General features: G+C 42.9%; 1 protein-coding gene across 2 annotated transcripts in view; it reads left to right on the top strand.

The window, feature by feature from the left end:
• The first annotated feature begins 15,568 nt into the window (after window positions 1-15,568).
• The window catches only part of Polq (DNA polymerase theta), a 73,055-nt gene continuing 67,787 nt past the window's right edge, over window positions 15,569-20,836 (top strand). For both annotated transcript variants that reach the window (XM_041673161.1, XM_041673160.1), the window contains exons 1-4: window positions 15,569-15,825; window positions 16,855-17,034; window positions 19,080-19,210; window positions 20,679-20,835. In XM_041673161.1, coding sequence (XP_041529095.1) covers window positions 15,666-15,825; window positions 16,855-17,034; window positions 19,080-19,210; window positions 20,679-20,835 — 628 coding nt within the window. In that variant the 5' untranslated portion in view covers window positions 15,569-15,665. The remainder of the gene's footprint in view (window positions 15,826-16,854; window positions 17,035-19,079; window positions 19,211-20,678; window position 20,836) is intronic.

Raw genomic sequence — 20,836 nt, 5'->3', positions numbered from 1 at the left:
TGTTAGCTTCCTCCCTGTGTGCAGGGGTTTGACAGGCACTGAGATGTCATGTTAGCTTCCTCCCTGTGTGCAGGGGTTTGACAGGCACTGAGATGCCATGCTAGCTTCCTCCCTGTGTGCAGCAATTTGACAGGCACTGAGAAGCCATGTTAGCTTCCTCCCTGTGTGCAGGGGTTTGACAGGCACTGAGATGCCCATGTTAGCTTCCTCCCCGTGTGCAGGGGTTTGACAGGCACTGAGAAGCCATGTTAGCTTCCTCCCCGTGTGCAGGGTTTGCAGCCGTCACTTCCTTTGGGGAGCTGATTTAGAAAGGCTGCAGGGACTCCTATTGTGCTTTTGCTTTCACTCATCTCAAAGTGTACCCCAATTTCCCCATAGGAATACATGGTTTAATATTCACACATTTGTGATTTTCCAGACTTTCTCCTGCTACTGGTTTCTTATTTCATTCCATTGTGCCTGAAGAATATATTTTTGTTTATCTCATTTTAGATTTATTCTTTCTGACTCCCAAATGCTTTTTATTCAAAATCTTTTCTATTTCATTTTTCAGATTTTATTTGAGAAGTTCTCATCTTATTACAAGCACTGAAAATGCTTCTGGTTATGCATGTTGTGTGGCTGAAAATGTACTGAGTACCATTTAAAATTTTCCCAGACATTGCTTCCTCAAAAATTTGTATCTTTCTACTTTGGTTCCTCTGGTTCTTCCTGTGTCTGAACTCCTGCACTGCACTGAAATCACCAGCGATGGTGCTTCCCTCAAAACCTTTGACTAGAAATTCCCAGTGAGAAAGCCTTCACACTAAAGATTATGAAAGAAACAGAAGCTTACAGCCTCCAGTCATTGAAAGTAAATGACCCTGAATCTGCCATCCTTCTGGTCAAAAGTGTAAGGTAGTTTGGGGGAGGAGAACTTTGGAGTCTCCTGGCAATCTAAAAGGCCTCTCTGCTGAGAATCCAGCAGCCAATCATGCCCACTGAGATAAACTAGGAAATGAAAATGCTTATTCCACAGAAATCAATGGAACACTGACAGAGACCAGAGATCAAGCCAGACCTGGTGGCGAACACCTTTAATCCTAGCACTCATGAGGCAGAGCAGATAGATCTCTGTAATGAGTTTGAGGCAAGCCAGGGCTATGAGACCATGTCAGAGAGAGAGAGAGAGAGAGAGAGAGAGAGAGAGAGAGAGAGAGAGAGAGATGACTCAGCTATTAAGAGCACTGGCTGCTCTTCCAGAGGTCCTGAGTTTGATTTTCAGAAACCACATGGTGGTTCACAACCATCTATAGTAGAATCTGATGCCCTCTTCAGGCATAAAAGTGTACATGCAGACAGAGTACTATAGATAGATAGATAGATAGATAGATAGATAGATAGATAGATGGATAGATACATAGATAGATAGATAGATAGATAGATAGATAGATAGATAGATAGACAGAGTGCAGTGCAGACTGCAAAGCCTGGACTTCTTATGCTAGACCATGTCCAGTCAGAACAGACTTATGACTGGACCAGCACAGGGTCTAAGGGCTGAGACCTATGGGATGGCTGAGACCTTATGTGTGAAAGACAGGATACCATGGAAGAAAGAATAGACATCTCTCCTTCACCAGGAGAGCTGTACATGTACAACTGGATCCATATCATAAGCATCAGAGTACATAGAAGCAGGGACCACGAACCTTTCCAATGTTGGGTGTGGGGGCATGCCTGCATTTGAGAATCACTCAAGACTCTGTGAGAATAGCATCCCTGAGGGTTGGGATGGAAGGGAGCTGTAGAACTCTGATGGTAAAAGAGAGAGAGGAAGACTGGCGGACGTTCTGGGTAAAGCGGACTTGATCTTTGTTGTAAAGATCTGGTTTGGTTGCTTCAGTGTCTGTTGGCTGTTATTCTGGAACCAGACTTGAAGTAGGAGGAGAGGGGACATTGGGGTCTATTAGTGAAGAAGCCTTAGGAAACTTCTGGGTGAAAACAAGCCAGACTTTCACCCTCTCTGGTCACCATGACCAGGCATGAGAGTGGCCAAAAGAAAGATCAATAAGGATCAGGTCTGGAACAGTAGAGAAGGAAGAAGGGAAGGGGGCGTGTTGAGGTGTGCTGGAGTGTGCGAGGTTTCAAAGAATACAGAAGCCTTGGATTAGAATGTGGATTCATTCAGGGTTAAGAAAAAAAGACTCCATGAAAAATATCCAATGGGAACAGACAGCCCAGATAATCTCATGTTTTAGAGCACCTCTGTTGCAGTTCCATCTAAGTTCTACATCCAGAACAGCCTCAAGACTGCTGGTTGAGATGATCCAGGCTGACAGAATACTCCAGTCAGAACTTGACCATAATCCTAAATTTTCCTTAGGTCCCTATAAGATTATCAGTGCCCCCAATCAGCAGGAAGTAGCCTAGAAAACTATGACCACATTACAAAAAAAAAAAACCCAAAAAACCAATGGATTATGAATGTTTGCCTTTGTTTAGAGTGTTTAGTTGGTCAGGAAACAAGCTACACAAAGGAGATTAGATACAAAGTTCTTGTTTTGAAATTGAAAAGAAAAAAGGGGAAGTGCTGTGTGATAATGCTTTTGTACTCTGTAAAGATTTGCCACTTGTATTGGTTTAATAAAACACTGATTGAACAGTAGCCAGGCAGGAAGTATAGACAGGGCAACCAGACTAGGAGAATTCTGGGAAGAGAAAAGCCTCAGTCTGCAGTCACCAGACAGATGCAGAGGAAGCAAGATGAAAATGCTGTACTGAGAAAAGATAGCAAGCCATGTGGTTAAGCATAGATAAGAAATTTGGGTTAATTTAAGATGTAAGAGCTAGCTGGAAATACGCCTGAGTCATTGGCCAAAGAGTGTTGTATTTCATATAGTTTCTGTGTGATTACTTAGGTCTGGATGGCTGGGAAACATCAGCGCAGTCTCCAGCTACATTAGAAGCTGCTTTGTGTTGGTGCTGCTGTGAGCCAACTATGACAGCTCTGAGTCTGGATCTCTAGAGCCCACGTGAAATGCTAGGTGATCTAGAGCAAGCTGGCCGGCTAAACTACCCACATCAGTGAGCTCTGGGCCCAATGAAAAGACCCTCAGCCAGTGTCTAAGGTGGAAGGTGATCAAGAAAGATTTGAAACATCAACCTCAGGCCAACACAGATACACATAGACATGTACATGCATACACATGCTCACATACATGTGAACAGGTATACACACACATTAAAGAGTCTCTGATACAGAGATTCAAAAAAGTACATTATTACTATTATGACTTTGTAAGATTTATTTATTATATGTGTGGGTATCTTGTCTGCCTGCATGTCTATGTACATATGTGTTCAGCACCCACAGAAGCCAGAAGACAGCAGTGATTCTCCTGGAACTGGAGGTAGAGCTGATAGCCAGTGAAGAGTATGCCATTGAGCCAGACAGCAGTATGAGCTACAGAGCTTGGTCCTGAAGGGAGGACATGGCGATAGTGCAAAAAATATGCCTTAAAAATCATCAGAATGGGAAAACCCCAAACAAACAAACAAAACCACAACCAAGTGCTCACCTAGAATCAAAGAAGAGCACAGCCAGATGAGGTGAGACACCCTTTTCACACCAGCTCTCAACAGGCAGAGGGGCAGACAGCTCTCTGTGAGCTTGAGGCTAGCCCAGTTTACATAGTGAGTTTAGGACAGTCAGGCCTACATAGAGAGACTCTCTTTCAACAAACAAACAAATAAATGAGCAAATAATCCTCTAAAAAAGAAGACAAAATAAAGATGTTTTTAGATACGCAAAGCTGAAAGCATCTCACAGGAAACCTGCTCCGAGAGAGGTGTAAGAGGACTTTTAGATGGAGGCAGAGAGCTTCTATCAAGGATGTATTAATCTTATTTGGCAGCTTGACACCCGGGAAGAGGGAACCTCAGCTGAAGAATTGCTGCCATCAGATCTGCCTATGGACATGTCTGTGAGTTATTTTCCTACTGCTGATTGATGTAGAAGGGACCCCACTACTGTGGGCAGTGCCATCCCTGGGCAGGTGGTTTTATGAGAAAAGTAGCTGAGCTTTTCCCAAGGTGCCACCACAGGAAGATGGAAGCACCTGTTCCCCTCCAGACCAAAGCCAAAATAAAGGCACAGAAAACCAAGACGGAGGTGCTGAAAGTTGTCCACAGCCACAAAAGGAAGATCCACCAGCCGTCCACCTTCCCGTAGCCTAAGACCCTGTGGTGCTAGAGCCAATACCCTGATGATAGCAGGCCCAGGAGCAAAAAACTTAACTGCCACCTCATCATCAAGTTCCTCAGACCACCGAGTCAGCCATGAAGAAGACAGAGATACATGTTTGCTGTGGGCGTCAAGGCCAGCAAGCCACCAAATCAAACAGACTGTGAAGAGACTCTGACATTGATGCAGCCAAAGCCAGTGCCCTGTTAAGAGAAAAGGGGGTGTATATTTGACTGCCTCCAGATTATAATGCTCTGGATGTTGCCAATAAAATTGGGATCCTCTAAACTGAGTCCAGCTGGCTAATCCTAAACACACATATTCTCACCATTAGGGAAACAGGATAACTGAACAAGGCAGAAGGGAAAGCCAGTTAGCAGCATTCCTCCACGGCTTCTGCTTCAGGTCTACCCTGGCTTCCCTGACAATGGACAACAGCCTGTAAGCTAACGTAAGCCCCCTCCTCCCTCTTCCGAGTTATTTCAGGTCAGTGTTTAATCACAGCCACAGAAAAGCAAACTAGAGCAATTCGCATGACTGCGACTCAGAAGTGAGAATACAAACAAACCAGTTAGGGATGGACAAAAACATTTGAAAAATATTTCCATGAAAAATATTAAAGGGCGCGTGGAGAGAGACTGACCACTTGGAACCCTCATAAGCTGGGGAAGGAGTATAAAACACATGGAGGAGACAATCTGATAATTTCTTTTAAAGTTTACCATGAACTTGCCTCGTGATTCAGCAGTTTCCATTCCTTGAAATCTACCCACAAGGAATGAGAGCATGAGTCCTTGAAAAGATGTGTTCGCCACTATTCATAGCAGCAATGGTTGCGAGAGCCAAACACTGAGGACAGTCTGCACGTCCTTGTGCAATGACCATACAAAATGTGGTCAGGCCACACAATAAAATGACACTGGACCATAAGCAGGAATATGTTGCTGACTCATTTTACACCAGAACGAACTCCAAACACATGATGGATGAAAAAAAGTGTGAAGATTGAATGGTACACTTGTGAGAATTCATTATTGTCTTTTCTCTCTTTTATTTGAATATGTATATATAATAAAATGTATCCTTTAGCCATCTTTCTACAGAAATAGAATAGACACATGCTGAGGAGGAATCTTTATGACCAACAACTGTGTTCTCCACGGTTTATGTCTGGAAGATATGAAGAGAGGTTTCCATGGTATCGGATTTCTGGGCTGAGAAGAAACTACCAAAGGGACTGGTGTGCTGTGGACTAGAATATTTGTTTAACTATGTACAAATGTGTTGCATTTGTTTGTGCAGCAGAACCATTGTTTATCTATGTAAAGATGTGTGGCTTTGTTTATGCTGAATTTGTTTAACTGGGTAAAGATGTGTTACTGCTTTATCTTGCTTGCCTAGGGCATCTGATTGGTCTGATAAAAAAAAAAAGCTAAATGGCCAATAGTTAGGCAGAGGAGGGATAGGCAGGGTTGGCAGGCAGAGAGAAAAGGGAGCCAGTCTGCTAGTCAGGGACCGACCAGGCAGACCTGGGAGAAGCAGGAAAGCAGGATAAATAGTGCACAGATGAGAAAAATGAGCTCGAGGCAGCACAAATTAGAAAAGGGTTAATTTAAGTTAAAACCATGTTCACTTATTGTGACTCACTAATTCGTATTTGATAATGTGTTTATAAACAAAACATTTCATTTTATGTCAATCAGTTCATATGTATCAAGTGTGTATAATGGCGATGTTTCCTTGATAGTTGTTATTCAGCTAAAAGTGATTTCCTAAGCATAAATTATCAAGGAGAACTTGAGATGTTGACTTTTTTTTTTAAAAAAAAGATTTATTTATTTATTTATTTATTTATTTATTTATTTATTTATTTGTTCATACAGTATCCTGCCTGTAGGCCAGAAGAAGGCACCAGATCTCATTATAGGTGGTTGTGAGCCACCATGTGGTTGCTGGAAATTGAACTCAGGATCTCTGGAAGAGCAGTCTCTCCAGCCCTGAGATGTTGACATTTTAAAATCATCTGTTTCTAATTTCTTTATAATAGTATTAAAAATAAGGTTAAATAAAGACGTGGGCGTGGGGGATAGCCCAAATTGGTTACATGTCACTTTGAAAGGTAAAGTCTATGAAGGACATGGTTGGGCAGCTCCAGGCAGAAGAGGCCAAGCTGAACTCTCAGATCCAAAGGCAGTACCAGTGAGAGAATGAGACACACCTGGCTTTCCCATTACACGGATTCCCTTCCAAGAAAACCCAGGCAAATCAACACACGTATTGATCTAAGTCTATTTTTGTTTGCGCTGGGCAACTGCTCTTATTTGGGAGGAAGGACAAAGGCCTTCCAAGGAAAGATGGACAGATTAGAGAGGACATAGGGACTGGGGGACGGGACTCAGGAGAACTGGTTTGATCCTGTGGTGTCAAGCACCTGCCATGGCTGCACATGTTACCCAAGGTGTGTTGCCCAAGGTGCGTTGCCAAGGAGTCACAGGAGGCTTTCTCCTCAGCAGGGGAACTGTGGGAATAGAAATCCGACGGCCCAAAACATTTTCAGTCAGCTTTAGTTCAAATGAAAATTGAAGAAAGAAACTGTAGGCCAGAGAGCAATAGCTCAGTGGCAGAAGGCTGGAGCTCGCCATGCAGGAGGCCTTGGGTTACATACCCAGTCCAGAGGAAGGAGAGAAAGGAGGGATGGAGGGAGGGTGAAGAGGAGGGGAACCATAGGTCAATCTGGCATTAAATAAGGAAAATCGAAACACTTAAAGACAGGGTAGACTTTCAGGTACAAATTAATTCTAAGCAGGAGCCAAGTTATTTTTCAAGCCAGTATGACAAGGAAGATCAACATCTTGATCTATATAGCAATCTGCATGTATTTAGCATATATGTTTCTGTATCTATATATCTATATACTGTGACTCCCAATTATATTCTAGGAAAACTCCCTTCTTGTGGAGCAGATTTCTTTCTGAAACTTAGACATTTGCATGCTGTGCCTCATCCAACAATTCAAGCCTTCTCAACAAGTCCAGAGTCTATGCCATGCCAGTTGCCCCCCAGACAAGAAGACAGCCAAAACAATTTGTAATTTGGCTCTGAACCAGCAACATCCCAACCTCCCTACAACCACTGCAGTTCAGTTCAGCAGCCTCACAGATGGTCCAATGGAAGGTGTGGATCTTTCCGTGAACTTCCATTCATGGGGCTTCACTTTATTCTAAACCAAGGGTTGCATCAGAAGAATAAGCAGTTAATGAAGAAACATAAAAGCATTTCCACCAAAGGAAATGAATGGCAAAATGTGCTGGCATAGGTACAGTGCCCAGCTATGCTGGTGTGCCTGGCAAAGTCAACAAGACCTCAGTAAAGTGCAGCCCTGAAATGAAGGAGAAAAGCGTTGCTATTGGTGGTGAAGTGAGGAGGGGTTAGTCTTTGAAACACTCACTGGAGAAAATTTTACAAAACAGGTCAACATGTTGGAAAAACAGAAGATTAAGATGTAACTATTAAGATTCAGATTTAATCTCTGGTATAAAACAAATGGCTCTCCTGGAACTCACTCTGTAGACCAGGCTGCGTTTGAACTCGGAGATGGACCTGCCTCTGCCTCCCGAGTACTGTGATTAAAGACATGAACTACCATGCCTGGCATTATGATCCATTTTGAAGGGAGTTAAAAGTGCTTTCTTGTCTAGTTAAACCTCACGTAGGATGGTGTGTTTATTATTACTACATGAAGTGAGACATAGCACAGTTCACTGAGACTTTATCCTACAAGATGGAGAAAGGGGTGAGAATGTAAATTAAGTATGCAAACATAGCTCACCTCATTACTAGACTAGACCACCCTGTTTGCTTTGATTTCGGGAAACACATTTCTATTAGAAAATTTGGCAAAATAAAAAAAAGGGAATGACTGTATCTTCCTGAGTGGTTTCGTAGGTTCTGTTCTGTGAGACCTTCCCTCCGTCTTTTCTTTTCTTGTCTTGTTTTCATTCTCAGTCTCTTCTTCTTGAGTCAGAGAGAGTGATAATTTAAACAGAAGCGTGCCTATGTGCTAGCTTTAAGAAGCTATGCAGATTGTAGCCCCCCCCCCTGCCCCGAGAAGGGCTCACATTCCCCAACCTAGGCTATTTTAAATGAGTTTGGTGCCAGCCAACACTCAAACATTCCAGAGAACTCAGTCTCAGCCAGAACCACGCAGCAGCTGCCGGGTAGACTCAGGAACCATAGCAAAGGCTTAGTTTTTTAAACCAGTGATGTTGTTAGTAAAAGGCGTTGGAGAGCAGGTATGTAATATAATACGCACCATCATCCAGGCTTACAGATCTTTGTTTTGGCTCACTCAGTTATCAGCATGTTCCCCAAACTTGTATATACACACAATTCATTTTGCTGGGGCTCCTACAAAACTCTTAGTCATGTAGAGTGGGAGGTGTAGTGACAGCAGCTCTTTATTTGGCTCATTACATATTTTTCCACATCCCTAAGTCCTTCTGGAGAGGTCATTGCTTTCTGTTTAATTCCCACAGTATGGGCTGAGAAGTGGGAAGAGACTATAGATTATGACAGTTCTGCTTGTGTGGACTTCACGACAGAGAGTGAGGAAGAGGGAAGTGGGTATTCCTGGGGAATTTGGATAGGGGCTGGAGATATAGCTCAGTGGTACTTACCTCGTGTAAGGCACTGGGTTAGTTAGACTCTCTAGTCCTGCAAAAGCACAAATACAAAGAAAACACCAAAGAGACCAGAGGTTGTGGCATATACAGCCTGCTGAGGCAGGAGGATTTGGAGTTCAGGGCCAGCCTGTGCTACATAGTGAGTCCTAGTCAAAACAGAAGGGTAAAGAAGAGGAAAAGGAGGAGGAGAAGAAGAAGAAGAAGAAAGAGGAGGAGTGGAAGGGGGAGGAGGAAGTAAGCTTGGATGGTCGAAATAAAGGTTCATCAGGTAAGCTTTGGAGGCTTGATAGATGCAGAAAAGGCATTTGACAAAGTTGAGCATGGCTTCATCAACACGTTCTGGAGACATTAGGAGCAGACGAATCATAGATAAAACTTACAAAAGTGATATACAACAAATCTATAGAAAACATACAAAATGGAGAAAGCCCAAGAGAATTTCCTCTAAAATCATCTCCTTAGTTCAATATAATGTTTGAAGCCTTAGCTAGAGCAACAAGTCCAGTCAAAGAATAAAAGGGTAAAATAGGAAAGGAAGAACTCAGACTGTCTCTTTATAGATGACATGATTAGACTTAAGACCCCATAGAGTCTGTCAGAATACTCTTTTTTTTTTTTTTGGTTTGTCGAGACAGGGTTTCTCTGTGGCTTTGGAGCCTGTCCTGGAACTAGCTCTTATAGACTAGGCTGGTCTCGAACTCACAGAGATCTGCCTGCCTCTGCCTCCCGAGTGCTGGGATTAAAGGCGTGCGCCACCATCGCCCGGCTCAGAATACTCTTAGAGCCAATAAATCCTTTAAAGTTCAAGGATACAAGTTTGATATAGAAAGATCAGTAGCCTTCCTTTATACCAGAAGTGAACTTGCAGGGAAAGAAGTTAGGGAGAACGTCTCATTCATAACAGCTCCAGAAAACAGAATTTCTAGGAACAAACCTAGACTATTAAGTAAAAAACCTCTACAACAGAGTTGGAAAAAGGAAAATCAGGGGTTATATTAGACAATGGAGAGGCTTCTCATATTTCTGGATTGGCAGTATTAATATTGTGAAAGCAGCTACACTAATGTTGTAAGAGGTGCGGGCCACGTTCCTGATGCCCGGCTCCTGGCCGCCAGCTAGGAGTGGTGGGCTGCTTCCCACCACCTGGCTAGCTTTACCTGAAATAATTACATGGAAACTGTATTCTTTTGAACACCGCCTGGCCTGTTAGTTCCAGCCTCTTATTGGCTAGCTCTTACATATTGATCTAACCCATTTCTAATATCTGTGTAGCACCACGAGCTGGCTTACCAGAAAAGATCTTAACCTGCGTCTGTCTGGAGTGGAAGAATCATGGTGACTGCCCGACTCAGCTTCTTTCTCCCAGCATTCTGTTCTGTTTACTCCACCCACCTATCAAATGGGCCTATCAAATGGGCCAAGGCAGTTTCTTTATTAATTAACCAATGAAAGCAACAGATTAGAAAGAAATCACTCCCACATCACACTAAAAGGGAATCTATAGATTCAGTGCTATTCTTATAAATTCTGATATAATTCTTCACAGAACTGGAAAAAACTCCATAAAAGACCTTGAGTAGCCAAAGACTTCTAAGGAGAAATAACAGATAGAGGCATCACAATACCTGACCCAAATTATCCTACAGAGATATAATGATAAACATGACCCGGGGCTGACAGACAGATGGACAGGTAGACAGGACCAGGAAATAAACAATAAAACTATCACCACCTGATTTTTTTATTTTTATGGAAGTGTCAAAAACATGCAGTAGGGGAACAAACTTATTTAACAAATACAAAACAAAAGTGGATACATACCTGCAGAAGAATGAAATTAGAACTATATTTTTCACCCTAAAGAAAGATCAACTAGAACATGATACCTAAACAGCATGCTGTACATGAGTTAGCAGATCCTCCATCAATCATGGCTAGAGACTCAAACAGTCTGGCCAGTTATTGCACTGACACACCAATTTCTGTATGCACAATCTAAACCCCTACCCACTCTGCTAGGCAGGACTTTGGGAGTCTGCAACTAACACTGCCCGGCTGAACTCATGTTTAAATCCAGTCTTTTATGTTCTGTTTGCCTTCTGTTTTAGATCAAGCTTGCTCCCGTGCTCTATTGCCATCACTGTTTGTTTAGACTTAGTCCTGCCTGAGTTCTTTGATCACTGCTGTTTCTTTCATCTCTTTCTCCCGTTTTTTTTTCTGGTGTAGACTCAGATGTACCCCACTTAGTGACGGTCTGTTAATCGTAAATCATCTCAAATTTTCTTCAAATGCATTTAATATATTTTCGTTCTCAAACAATAGGTTAGGCAAACATAGAATTTATTTATTTGAAAAAATCTTCTAGTGGTCAAAGTTTTTTTTCCTTTGGAAGTAATTTTAATGTATAGTTGGTTTTTAATATACTTATGCCTTTTTCACAACATAGATTATTTTTATCTAAAAGTATCTAAGCAGGACTTTTTATTTATCTTATCTATGTTTCCTTTTATGTCTTTAATCTGAATGCACTTGAATTTTAAAATTCTGGACCGTCCTAAGCTCTGTTCTTCTGGAATCCCTATTGTGGCTTCTTGCTCTATTTTTCAGTTGTTGTCTGTTCCCCGACTTCCTGAGCTTCACCTGCTAAGCCACAATGTCAGATATGTGGTTTTATCACTTTGATACTTTTTGCTGCCTTTAATTTTGTTTTCTCCGTTGTTTTCTCCCCAGCACTTGTAATCTAGCAATAAGTGATCTAGCTGTTGCGGGCTAGCTCCATCTGCAGTCTGATTTTTGTCAAGTAAAGAATTATGGGAAAAGAAATTGGCAGTCCACTACATATAAAATTTATCTCAGCAGAAGTAGCATATAAACACATAAAACACCCAAAGCCAGAGTGAGCCACCTCTATAACACACAGGGGAGGGGGCCCGAGAGAGAACACTCTCTCCTAGGGCGTGTGGGTTATATAATCTTAACAGGGTGTGAAGCAAAACTTGGCTCTATTTCCTCCTGGAATTGGACCAGTCAGGATGCTTTAGCTGCTTAGGTTATTTTTTTTTTAATTTATTTATTTATTAAGGATTTCTGCCTCGTCCCCACAACCGCTTCCCATTTCCCTCCCCCCCCCCCCATCTGCTCGAAGAGCAATCAGGGTTCCCTGACCTGTGGGAAGCCCAAGGACTGCCCACCTCTATCCAGGTCTCCTAAGGTGAGCATCCAAACTGCCTAGGCTCCCACAAAGCCAGTACGTGCAGTAGGATCAAAAACCCACTGCAATTGTTCTTGAATTCTCAGTATTCCTCATTGTCCGCTATGTTCAGCTAGTCCGGATTTATCCCATGCTTTTTCATACCTAGGCCAGCTGGCCTTGGTGAGATCCCAATAGAACATCCCCATTGTCTCAGTGTGTGGGTGCACCCCTCGTGGTCCTGAGTTCCTTGCTCGTGCTCCGTCTCCTTCTGCTCCTGATTTGGACCTTGAGATTTCTGTCCGGTGCTCTTAGGTTATTTTAAATGACAGCAAGGACCAGACTGGGTGAGGCATGACTGGTGTGTAGTCCTTTGACATTCTCTGGAGAATAAAGCTCTCCTAGTCCACCTGACCTTGTTATCAGTGGCCCGAGGTGCAGCTGGGTTGGGGAGGAGTTAGCCAGCTGGCAGGGAGCTAGCCAAGCCAGTGGGTTATCTCTGACTAGCAGTGGGAAGAAGTTAGCCCAATGGCCTGTCAGAGAGGAAAAAAGTCTCAAAGTCTCAGTAGTGAGTGTATTCTTTGGGGGCAAGAGTCTGGGAGTAAGACCTATTGTAGGTTGATTTTTGCTCTTTTGGGGGACCCTGGCACCCAGCTCCCAAATAAAGCAAATATGGATGCTTATTCTTAGGAATGCCCGACTTAGCTTGACTTGTTTCTTGCCAGCTTTTCTTAAATTATTCTGACGACCTTTGGCCTCTGGGCTTTTTCCTTTGTTGTTTTAACTTCTGTATATCTTACTTTCACTCTTGCTCCGTGGGAGGCTGGGTGGCTGGCCACTAGTGTCCTCTTCTCCTTCTTCATACTCCCTGCCAGCCCCACCCAGCTTTGCTCCCGCCTCACCTGTGGCTATTCAGGCCTTTATTAGACCATCGGGTGTTTTAGACAGGCAAAGAATCACAGCTTCACAGTTAAACAAATGCGGCCTAAGCAAGTCACACACCTTAAAATAATATTCTCCAACAAAGCCCTTTAAAGTAGAAGCCCTCAGTGATCCGTTTGTCCCCATTCCTGGATGTCCCCTAAGCCTTGATGGGGTTGATCTAAAACCTTTCTCTCTGGCTATCTACCTACTTAAGACTTAACTAGCTCCTGTCTTCCCTCATAGTCAGCAAGTCCGTGAAAAGGCAACAAAAAAGACATGCTATCGAGACCCAGGGATTCAGTCACTTCTATCTTCTATCAGCTTACGCTTTATTTTTTGAAAATAAATAAATTTGTTTATTCAGTGAACCTGGAACTCACCCAAGATTGGTTGCCTAGCAAGCCCTAAGGATCCCCCTGTCTCCAGCTCCCCAGTGATGGGATTAGAGGTGCTTGCTCACTGCTGTGTCTGGCTTATTCTGGGGTGCTTAGGGAGGAGCTCATTCTCAGTTCTATGACCAGTTGAGTTTCTGCAATAACTACAGAAAGAAGTTTCTCTGCCAATGTTGAGAACAAGATTAATCTCTGGCTTATTCTGTCTTTGTTACAATGTTGAATTATTATCGAGGTGTATTGGAATTTTTAAATGTGATTTTCTCTGAACATATTTATGTGGCAGCACTGGGCTCAGCACTTTGCATACACACTCATCCAAATAGACACAGAGGGGCTGAGCAAGTTACTCAAGAAGGCACAGTGGTTATGTTTCTAAATCTAGACTGTGGGAGTCGACTGCTGGACTGCAGGAGGTCTGCACGGTTCCAGCTGTGAATGTAAGTAAGTCAGGAGTCCTTTGATTGTCTTCTGTTCATTTCTCCCCAAGTAGCAGTCACAACTTAGTCTGCATCCTTCTCTAGACTCGCTGTGTTTCAGAGCAGGAACCATTCCAACACTGCATCACTGCCCCCCCCCCCCCCCAAGTCTGGTATCTAGGGAAAGTCCAATCATTTCTGAGTAGATGCACGCAAGAATAGTGTCTCTTTCATGGAGTAATGCCTCCCTCTGGTGGGATTTTAGAATATTGTCCTTTAGCGGCTTCTTAAGTTCACCCCCACCCCCCAACTCCCGGTTTCTTTTCCCCAAGTTAATGGCCATAGTTTCTCCGGGGTAGGCTTGACACCCACTAGTTGGCTTGGTGAGAGGAATTGTGGAACTAGGCAATTGACAGGCATTTTATGTCCTGAAGTTGGTCAGAGCATTTGTTAATGAGTTCCTTGTTCTCAATGACCCCTCACGCCCTTTCAGTGCCTCTTTTTTCAGCACCATAGGGATCTGTCCAGAAGCTCCAGGATGGTCATAGGATCCTTAGCCTGTAATGCTTCAAATAGCACCTGAGTGCAGAGCTAGTCCCTTCTCTATCAACCGTCAACACGAAAAGTGCAGCTCTCACCTCAAAGGGAATAAGAGATTCTGAAACTAAATATGAGTAACCATGGCCCCAGGAACATAGATTTATATATCTATATATCTATATACGTTTCTTTCTTTCTTCTTCTTCTTCTTTTTTTTTTTTTCGAGACACGGTTTTTCTGTGGTTTTGGAGCCTCTCCTGGAACTAGCTCTTGTAGACCAGGCTGGTCTCGAACTCACAGAGATCCGCCTGCCTCTGCCTCCCAAGTGCTGGGATTAAAGGCGTGCGCCACCACCGCCCGGCTCTATATACGTTTCTATATATGTTTCTGTGGTAGTAGTTTCACGGAGTTTTTATTTTTTAAGATATATTTACAGAACAAAGTGCTATAAACTAAGACATGTTAAGATGCATCGGTGGAAACATCAGGTAGGATGGATAAAGCAAATCAAGAGAAATCTCTTGCTGTTGGGTTCAGATGCTGAGCTTACCTTTTCTGTCGGTGGAAGTACATTCCAAAAAGAATGTACTTAATAGTCACAGGTATGTGACAGAGTTGTGTGACCAAACAAGTAGCTATTTAAAGGGCTGAGATTGCCTAAAATAATTCGGCACCGAACCTGCCTGGAATGTTTAGCCCCATAACCTTTTGCACACCTCATCCCCATCTTCCGCCAGTTACTTTAGTTCACGTATTCTACACATTACGCTCTACCAGAAATCTTAAATTTTCCTGTTTTATACACTTCTCCACAGTTCTGTTTCACAATTTGGAATAGTTTTCGGGGGGAAAAAAAACCCTGAAACAAACAAAAATAATAGTAAAGAACAGACAGATACGTTTCTAATTTACCCACATACGGCAGCTCATTAGTTCATTTCATCGCCAGCACAGCCTCTCTATTCAAACCAGAAGTGGATATAAACAGAAGTAATGTTTTTAGGGCAATCTATGAACGCAGATCCAGGCGCTCTACCACCTTTTCAATAGCTAGCGCCGGTGGAGGCCGGAAGCCAGACTTCAGCGCGGGCTGGTCCTTCCCTCGCGACTCTATGGTAGTCGGGTTACTCTAGTCACGAGAACTCTGTGGTTCCGGGGCGGGCTGGGAGGTCTGAATTTGAAGGCCGAGGCGGGAAGATGGTGGCCGCAGCTGTCACCAGGCTGGCGTTCTCCCGCGTGGGAGGCCTCTGGGACTGTGTCGTTCCCTGAACAACCGAGAGGAGGCTGTTTGCAATGAGTCTTCCGCGCCGGAGTGTGAAACGGCGGCGTTCAGCGTCCGGTTCCGACTCATTCTCGGGAGAGGGTGATAGCTATGTCAGCCCTCAGCTGCCGTCTGGACCGGTGCTGAGTCCACCTCCGGGGCTGGGGCGCGGCCCGAGGGCCGCAGGGGCAGGTACTCGTTCAACGGGGCTGGGACGGCCGGAGGGCTGCTGGTGCATGCACTTTTATTTAGCACTAGGGCTGGGACGGTCCGAGGGCAGCTCCGGGGCTTGCACTCCCAACACCGGGGCTGGGACGGTTGGAGGACAGCAGGGGCATGCCCTTCAGTACCCGGACTGGGACGGCCGGAGGGCGGCAGGAGCATGCACTCCAACACCGGGGCTGGGACGGTCCGAGGGCGGCAGGGGCATGCACTTCATTACCAGGGCTGGGACTCCAACACCTGGGGCCTCCCTGCTAGCCGCCAGCATGCCCAGCTGTTTTAGGCCATCACTGGCTGTATAGATATAGGCGTTGTTTTTTTGGGGTCTTTACAGCTTCACAGAAGCAACTTTCCAGTTAGCCAGATCCTGTCATTATGTCAAGAATTTGCTTCGAATTCCTGTACAACTTCGGATCTTCCACCCCATTGCCAGGTGTAGTGTAGGAAACCAGAGCAAAGCTGGAAGGGATCTGGGTTGTTTCCTCAGAATGTCAGCCTAACTCTTATTTGTTGTTGTTGTTGTTGTTGTTGTTGTTGTTGTTTTTTGAAGCAAGGGCTTACTCTAGGTCAGGCTGGCCTGCGGTCTCGAACTCTTGATTCTACTTCTGCTTCCCAAATGCTGGGATTACAGGCCAGCACCAATTCATCCCATAATTCTTTGTCTTTGGTTAGTACTAAAATGTAAACCGAAACTTCTCTAACGGTTTATAATGCTCTTTCATCACTCACGGAGTGTCTTCTTCCTGCCTCCCCATCTGTCCAAACTCTTTATTCATTGTGTATAGCGCACATTTTTGTTTGTGGATCTTAAGAGTTTACAAAATTGTATCAAGCAACTAATGTACTGGCGTCTTTGTGTACAAGATCAGTTTCTTGTAATTGTTTTGAAGTCAAGATGTGCTAAAGTTTTATTTCAGCATGAAAGAGTTCCAACAGTAGAAGGCTAACTATTAAAGTTTTTTGTTGGAGATAATTAAATTGTTTTTGTTTTCTTGAAAGGGACATGCAAGCAAAGAGTTCCCGAAGACCAGCTAGACCAGCTGCTACTGGCAAACTGGGGACTCCCTAAAGCAGTTCTGGAGAAGTACCATAGTTTTGGTGTACGGAAGATGTTCGAATGGCAGGCAGAGTGTCTTTTGCTTGGACAAGTTCTGGAAGGAAAGAATCTAGTTTATTCAGGTATTCAAATTTATGCCAACTCATTTCCCTGAAGTTGTCAGTGTGAGCGATTCTTTATTGGGGCAGTCACGGCTTTTAAATAGGTGGACGAGCAAATGCTTTAAGAAGAGTGGTGGATATGTGGCGTGTCATCATTTTTACACTAATGTCATGGAAGTTCCGTTATGTGGTAGAGGAGGGGAAACAAGGACACTGGTAATTTATGTAGTTACAATTCTCTTGCTTAGTGAACATATGTCTCAGTGCATTTATAATGGGGGTGCCAGCCTGCTCTTCCTCATTTGATCTCAGTTGCTTTTCAGGGTGTAGACTTTATGTATTCATAAGTGAGTTGTTTGTGCAGAATCATATGGACAAAGCAATATGTAGTATACTTTATAAGATTTATATGGGTTTTCATGGGCTACTTTGATATGTGCAATTTTAAGCCTGTGTTTGCTTCAATGATTGAATGATCAAATATAAGATACAGTTCCTTTGTATCAGTTTTCTCTGAAGTTCTAAAGTCATTTGGATTTTTTTTTATTAAGACTATAATAAAGAACTAGAATATTAGCTAAGTACATAAAAGTTTACACTGTGGAGTTAGACTGGTTGGGTTTGGGAACTTTATCTTTTGCTGGGTGTATGAATTTTCAAATGGAGGGAGAGGAGGAGACGGGAGGCTAACTGACTTTGCAGTGCTGAGAGTTAGATTGTTTCCTAAGTATACAAACTTAGAACAGTCGGGCACCCAGAAAGTCCTTCTAAATGCACAGGAATGTTCGTTGGTTTATGTGGTGGTGTGGTCTGGTCATATCAGTTTCTGAACTGGTCAGCAACTCACAGTTATAAAGACATGTCTGCCCAAGATGTATGTTGGATCTGTGGACTTTTCTGTTCTTGGATCCATTGCCTGGTGTATCTCACTGTCTTCCTTCTAGATTTGTCAATATCCTTGTTACTCATTTATCTTTTTCTGTTGTTGTGCCCTGCTTCTGCAGCCCAGGTGCTCACTATAAATACGAGCCTTTCAGGTTTTTTTTTTTTTTTCGAGACAGGGTTTCTCTGTGGCTTTGGAGCCTGTCCTGGAACTAGCTCTTATAGACCAAGCTGGCCTTGAACTCACAGAGGCCTGCCTCTGCCTCCCGAGTGCTGGGATTAAAGGCGTGCACCGCCACCACCCAGCCATTTCCACTGTTTTTAAGAACATGTTAGTCATTTTGAATTGCTTTCAGGATAGATTTAAAAAAAAAAACAACCCTTAGATGGCAGGATTGTAACAGTCTTCTTTGTGTAGCATTTAAATAGTTAAAAGACTTTAAATTATGTGTATATGTGTCCATGTGTGGGTACGGACTGAAAGTGCAGTACCCACAGAGACCAGAGAGGATGTCAGATCCTCTGGAGCAGGAGTTACAGGCAGTTGTGAGCTGTCTGATATGGCTGCTGGAATTCCACTCTGGTTGGGTGCTGCAAATTGAACTCACGCCCTCTCTAAGAACAGTACACTCTCTTAACTGCTATGCCATCTCTCCAGCCCCAGTTACAACCATTGGTGGTTTGTTTTTGTTTTATCTCTTTATTTTCTCTCCCTTGAAGGATTTCGTACTCTAGACTCGTGAAATCTCTGTCATCAGAACATTCCAGGCTCTCCTTCAGGTCTCTGCACATGATGTTTCCAATGCTTGGCATCCTTTTCTCTCCCCATAAGTTTCTTTCCTTTCTAGAAGCTTCCCCATAAGTCCTCCCAATTTCTGTCTCTTGTATTATCTTACAGATGCATAGTGGGGTTTTTACCTATTCAGTCAATTCTTAAAGAAACATAGAATTAATGCGGTACTCGGTGATAGTCATCATTAATTTGTAGTACAAAGACTTAAAACCCTCTCTGTTTACTCTGAGACTATTTGGAAACCTAGTGTAGAGGCAAGGGCATGTGTTTCAGATTGAGTCTTTAATGATGTATTAATCCTAGAGTCTGTAATACCGATTATGGCTTACAACATTTATTAGTGCAGTGTACTAAATGTTTGTCATAATTATGTGGAATAATCACATTTTAGCTCCTACAAGTGCCGGGAAGACTCTTGTGGCAGAGTTACTTATTTTGAAGCGGGTTTTGGAAATGCGGAAGAAAGCTTTGTTTATTCTGCCCTTTGTGTCTGTGGCTAAAGAGAAGAAATGCTACCTCCAGGTAAGGGTTTCTGCTGTTTGAAGTAGTGAAAGGTTCATCATTGGTAGCATTGGCTTTACTCATTTGAAGGAGGTGTAAAATCAAATGGAAAACGAAGTTTATTTTATCACATGTATGTAGCTTAAAAGCTGACCGTTAAATGTCTTAATACTTTAGCAGAACAGCTGGGCCTGGTGGCACAGGTGTGGGATTGGATCTGCTTGAGAGTCTTAGGTGGGAAGATTACCTGCGCAACTTAGTAAAACCCTGTATCAAAAAGTAAAAAGAGGCCTGGGAACAGTATAGCTCAGTATTACTAACAAAACAAACCCCAAAGAGAGAAATTGAAAAATTATTATTGCATAAAGTAGAAAGGGACATCAAATTAAAAGCTTGGGGAATACTGTAAAAAAATGATAAGCTTTTTATAGGAAGTAAAGAATAGCACGTAATTGCAAAGAAACAGCGTGTTTAAGGAAGCCTAGCCACCCCAGCTGAGGACCACTGAGAAAACGCAGGGACTGGAGGGAAGACTCTATTCTTAAAGGGGTTGCTCCAAGCTGGCGGCCAGACCTCTGATTGTTGAGTAGGTCATAGTCTCTGCTGATGCGATGTAAGGCATTTTTACAAATATAGTGTCCATTAGATAGAAAAACCTGACAGTTGTGGTTTCTCCAGTGAAGTAGTGTGCTGCCAGAATAGAAATCTCTGTAAAGACGGTCAGGAGTCTCTGTAAAGACCAGGAGTCTGGTCAGGAGCCAGGCACACAACCTGCAGGGCCTTGTGGGTTTTATTTGTAAACTGAGGCTGCTCACTCTTAGTATTATAACTCAATAAGCTCAGACTTACTGAGAAAATTGATTAAATGAACATCTGTAAAGTTCTGTGGTTTTACAAATCTTTTTAACGGTTATTTCAGAGGCCAAATAGCCAACAAAGCTGGTCCTACTCAGTAACCTCCTCTCAACTTAGACCCAAAGTAACAAAATGATGAAAGGATTCCTTTTATTGAGAAGGTATGTTAGTTAAAAGTTAAACCAAAAAAGTTAATACCAATCCCACTGAATTTAACTTTTGAAAACTTTTCTTCCATCATATGAAAAACTAATCTTTAGTAGGATAAGAATATTTTCCTTGTAAAGTATACATTTGTTCTTTAGAACATATTAGTGTTAAAAATTAACTACTTTTTGCTATTGAATTAAACATCTAGAACTTCAGTGTTCCAATTTTAATTTCTATAATAGCTGCTAGAACTTAGACTATTAAAATATTTATTTCACTCTTTTTAACAGAAATATCTGTGCTGAGCTTTGTTAACTCTAAACATAGTATATGATTCAATTTTTAGTATGTGATTATTAAAACCATTGGGTTTTGACCAGAAACAACCATCTTTAAATACTTTGTCTATGTTCTGGGGTAGAACCCACCTGTAACTCATTAAAATCTAAGTTTTCATCTGATTATTTCTTTTTGCTTAATTTAGAGTCTGTTTCAGGAAGTAGGGATAAAAGTAGATGGCTACATGGGCAGTACCTCACCTTCTAGGCGTTTCTCCTCCTTGGACATCGCTGTTTGCACTATTGAGAGGGCCAATGGGCTGATCAATCGCCTCATTGAGGAAAATAAGATGGATCTGTTAGG

This window comes from Microtus oregoni, unplaced genomic scaffold (genome assembly GCF_018167655.1).
Source record: "Microtus oregoni isolate MIOR12 unplaced genomic scaffold, Mior012 000023F_ref0000262, whole genome shotgun sequence".
NCBI lineage: Eukaryota > Metazoa > Chordata > Mammalia > Rodentia > Cricetidae > Microtus > Microtus oregoni.
The sequence above is the reverse complement of the archived record's forward strand: the minus strand, read 5'-3'. Positions and strand labels throughout refer to the sequence as shown.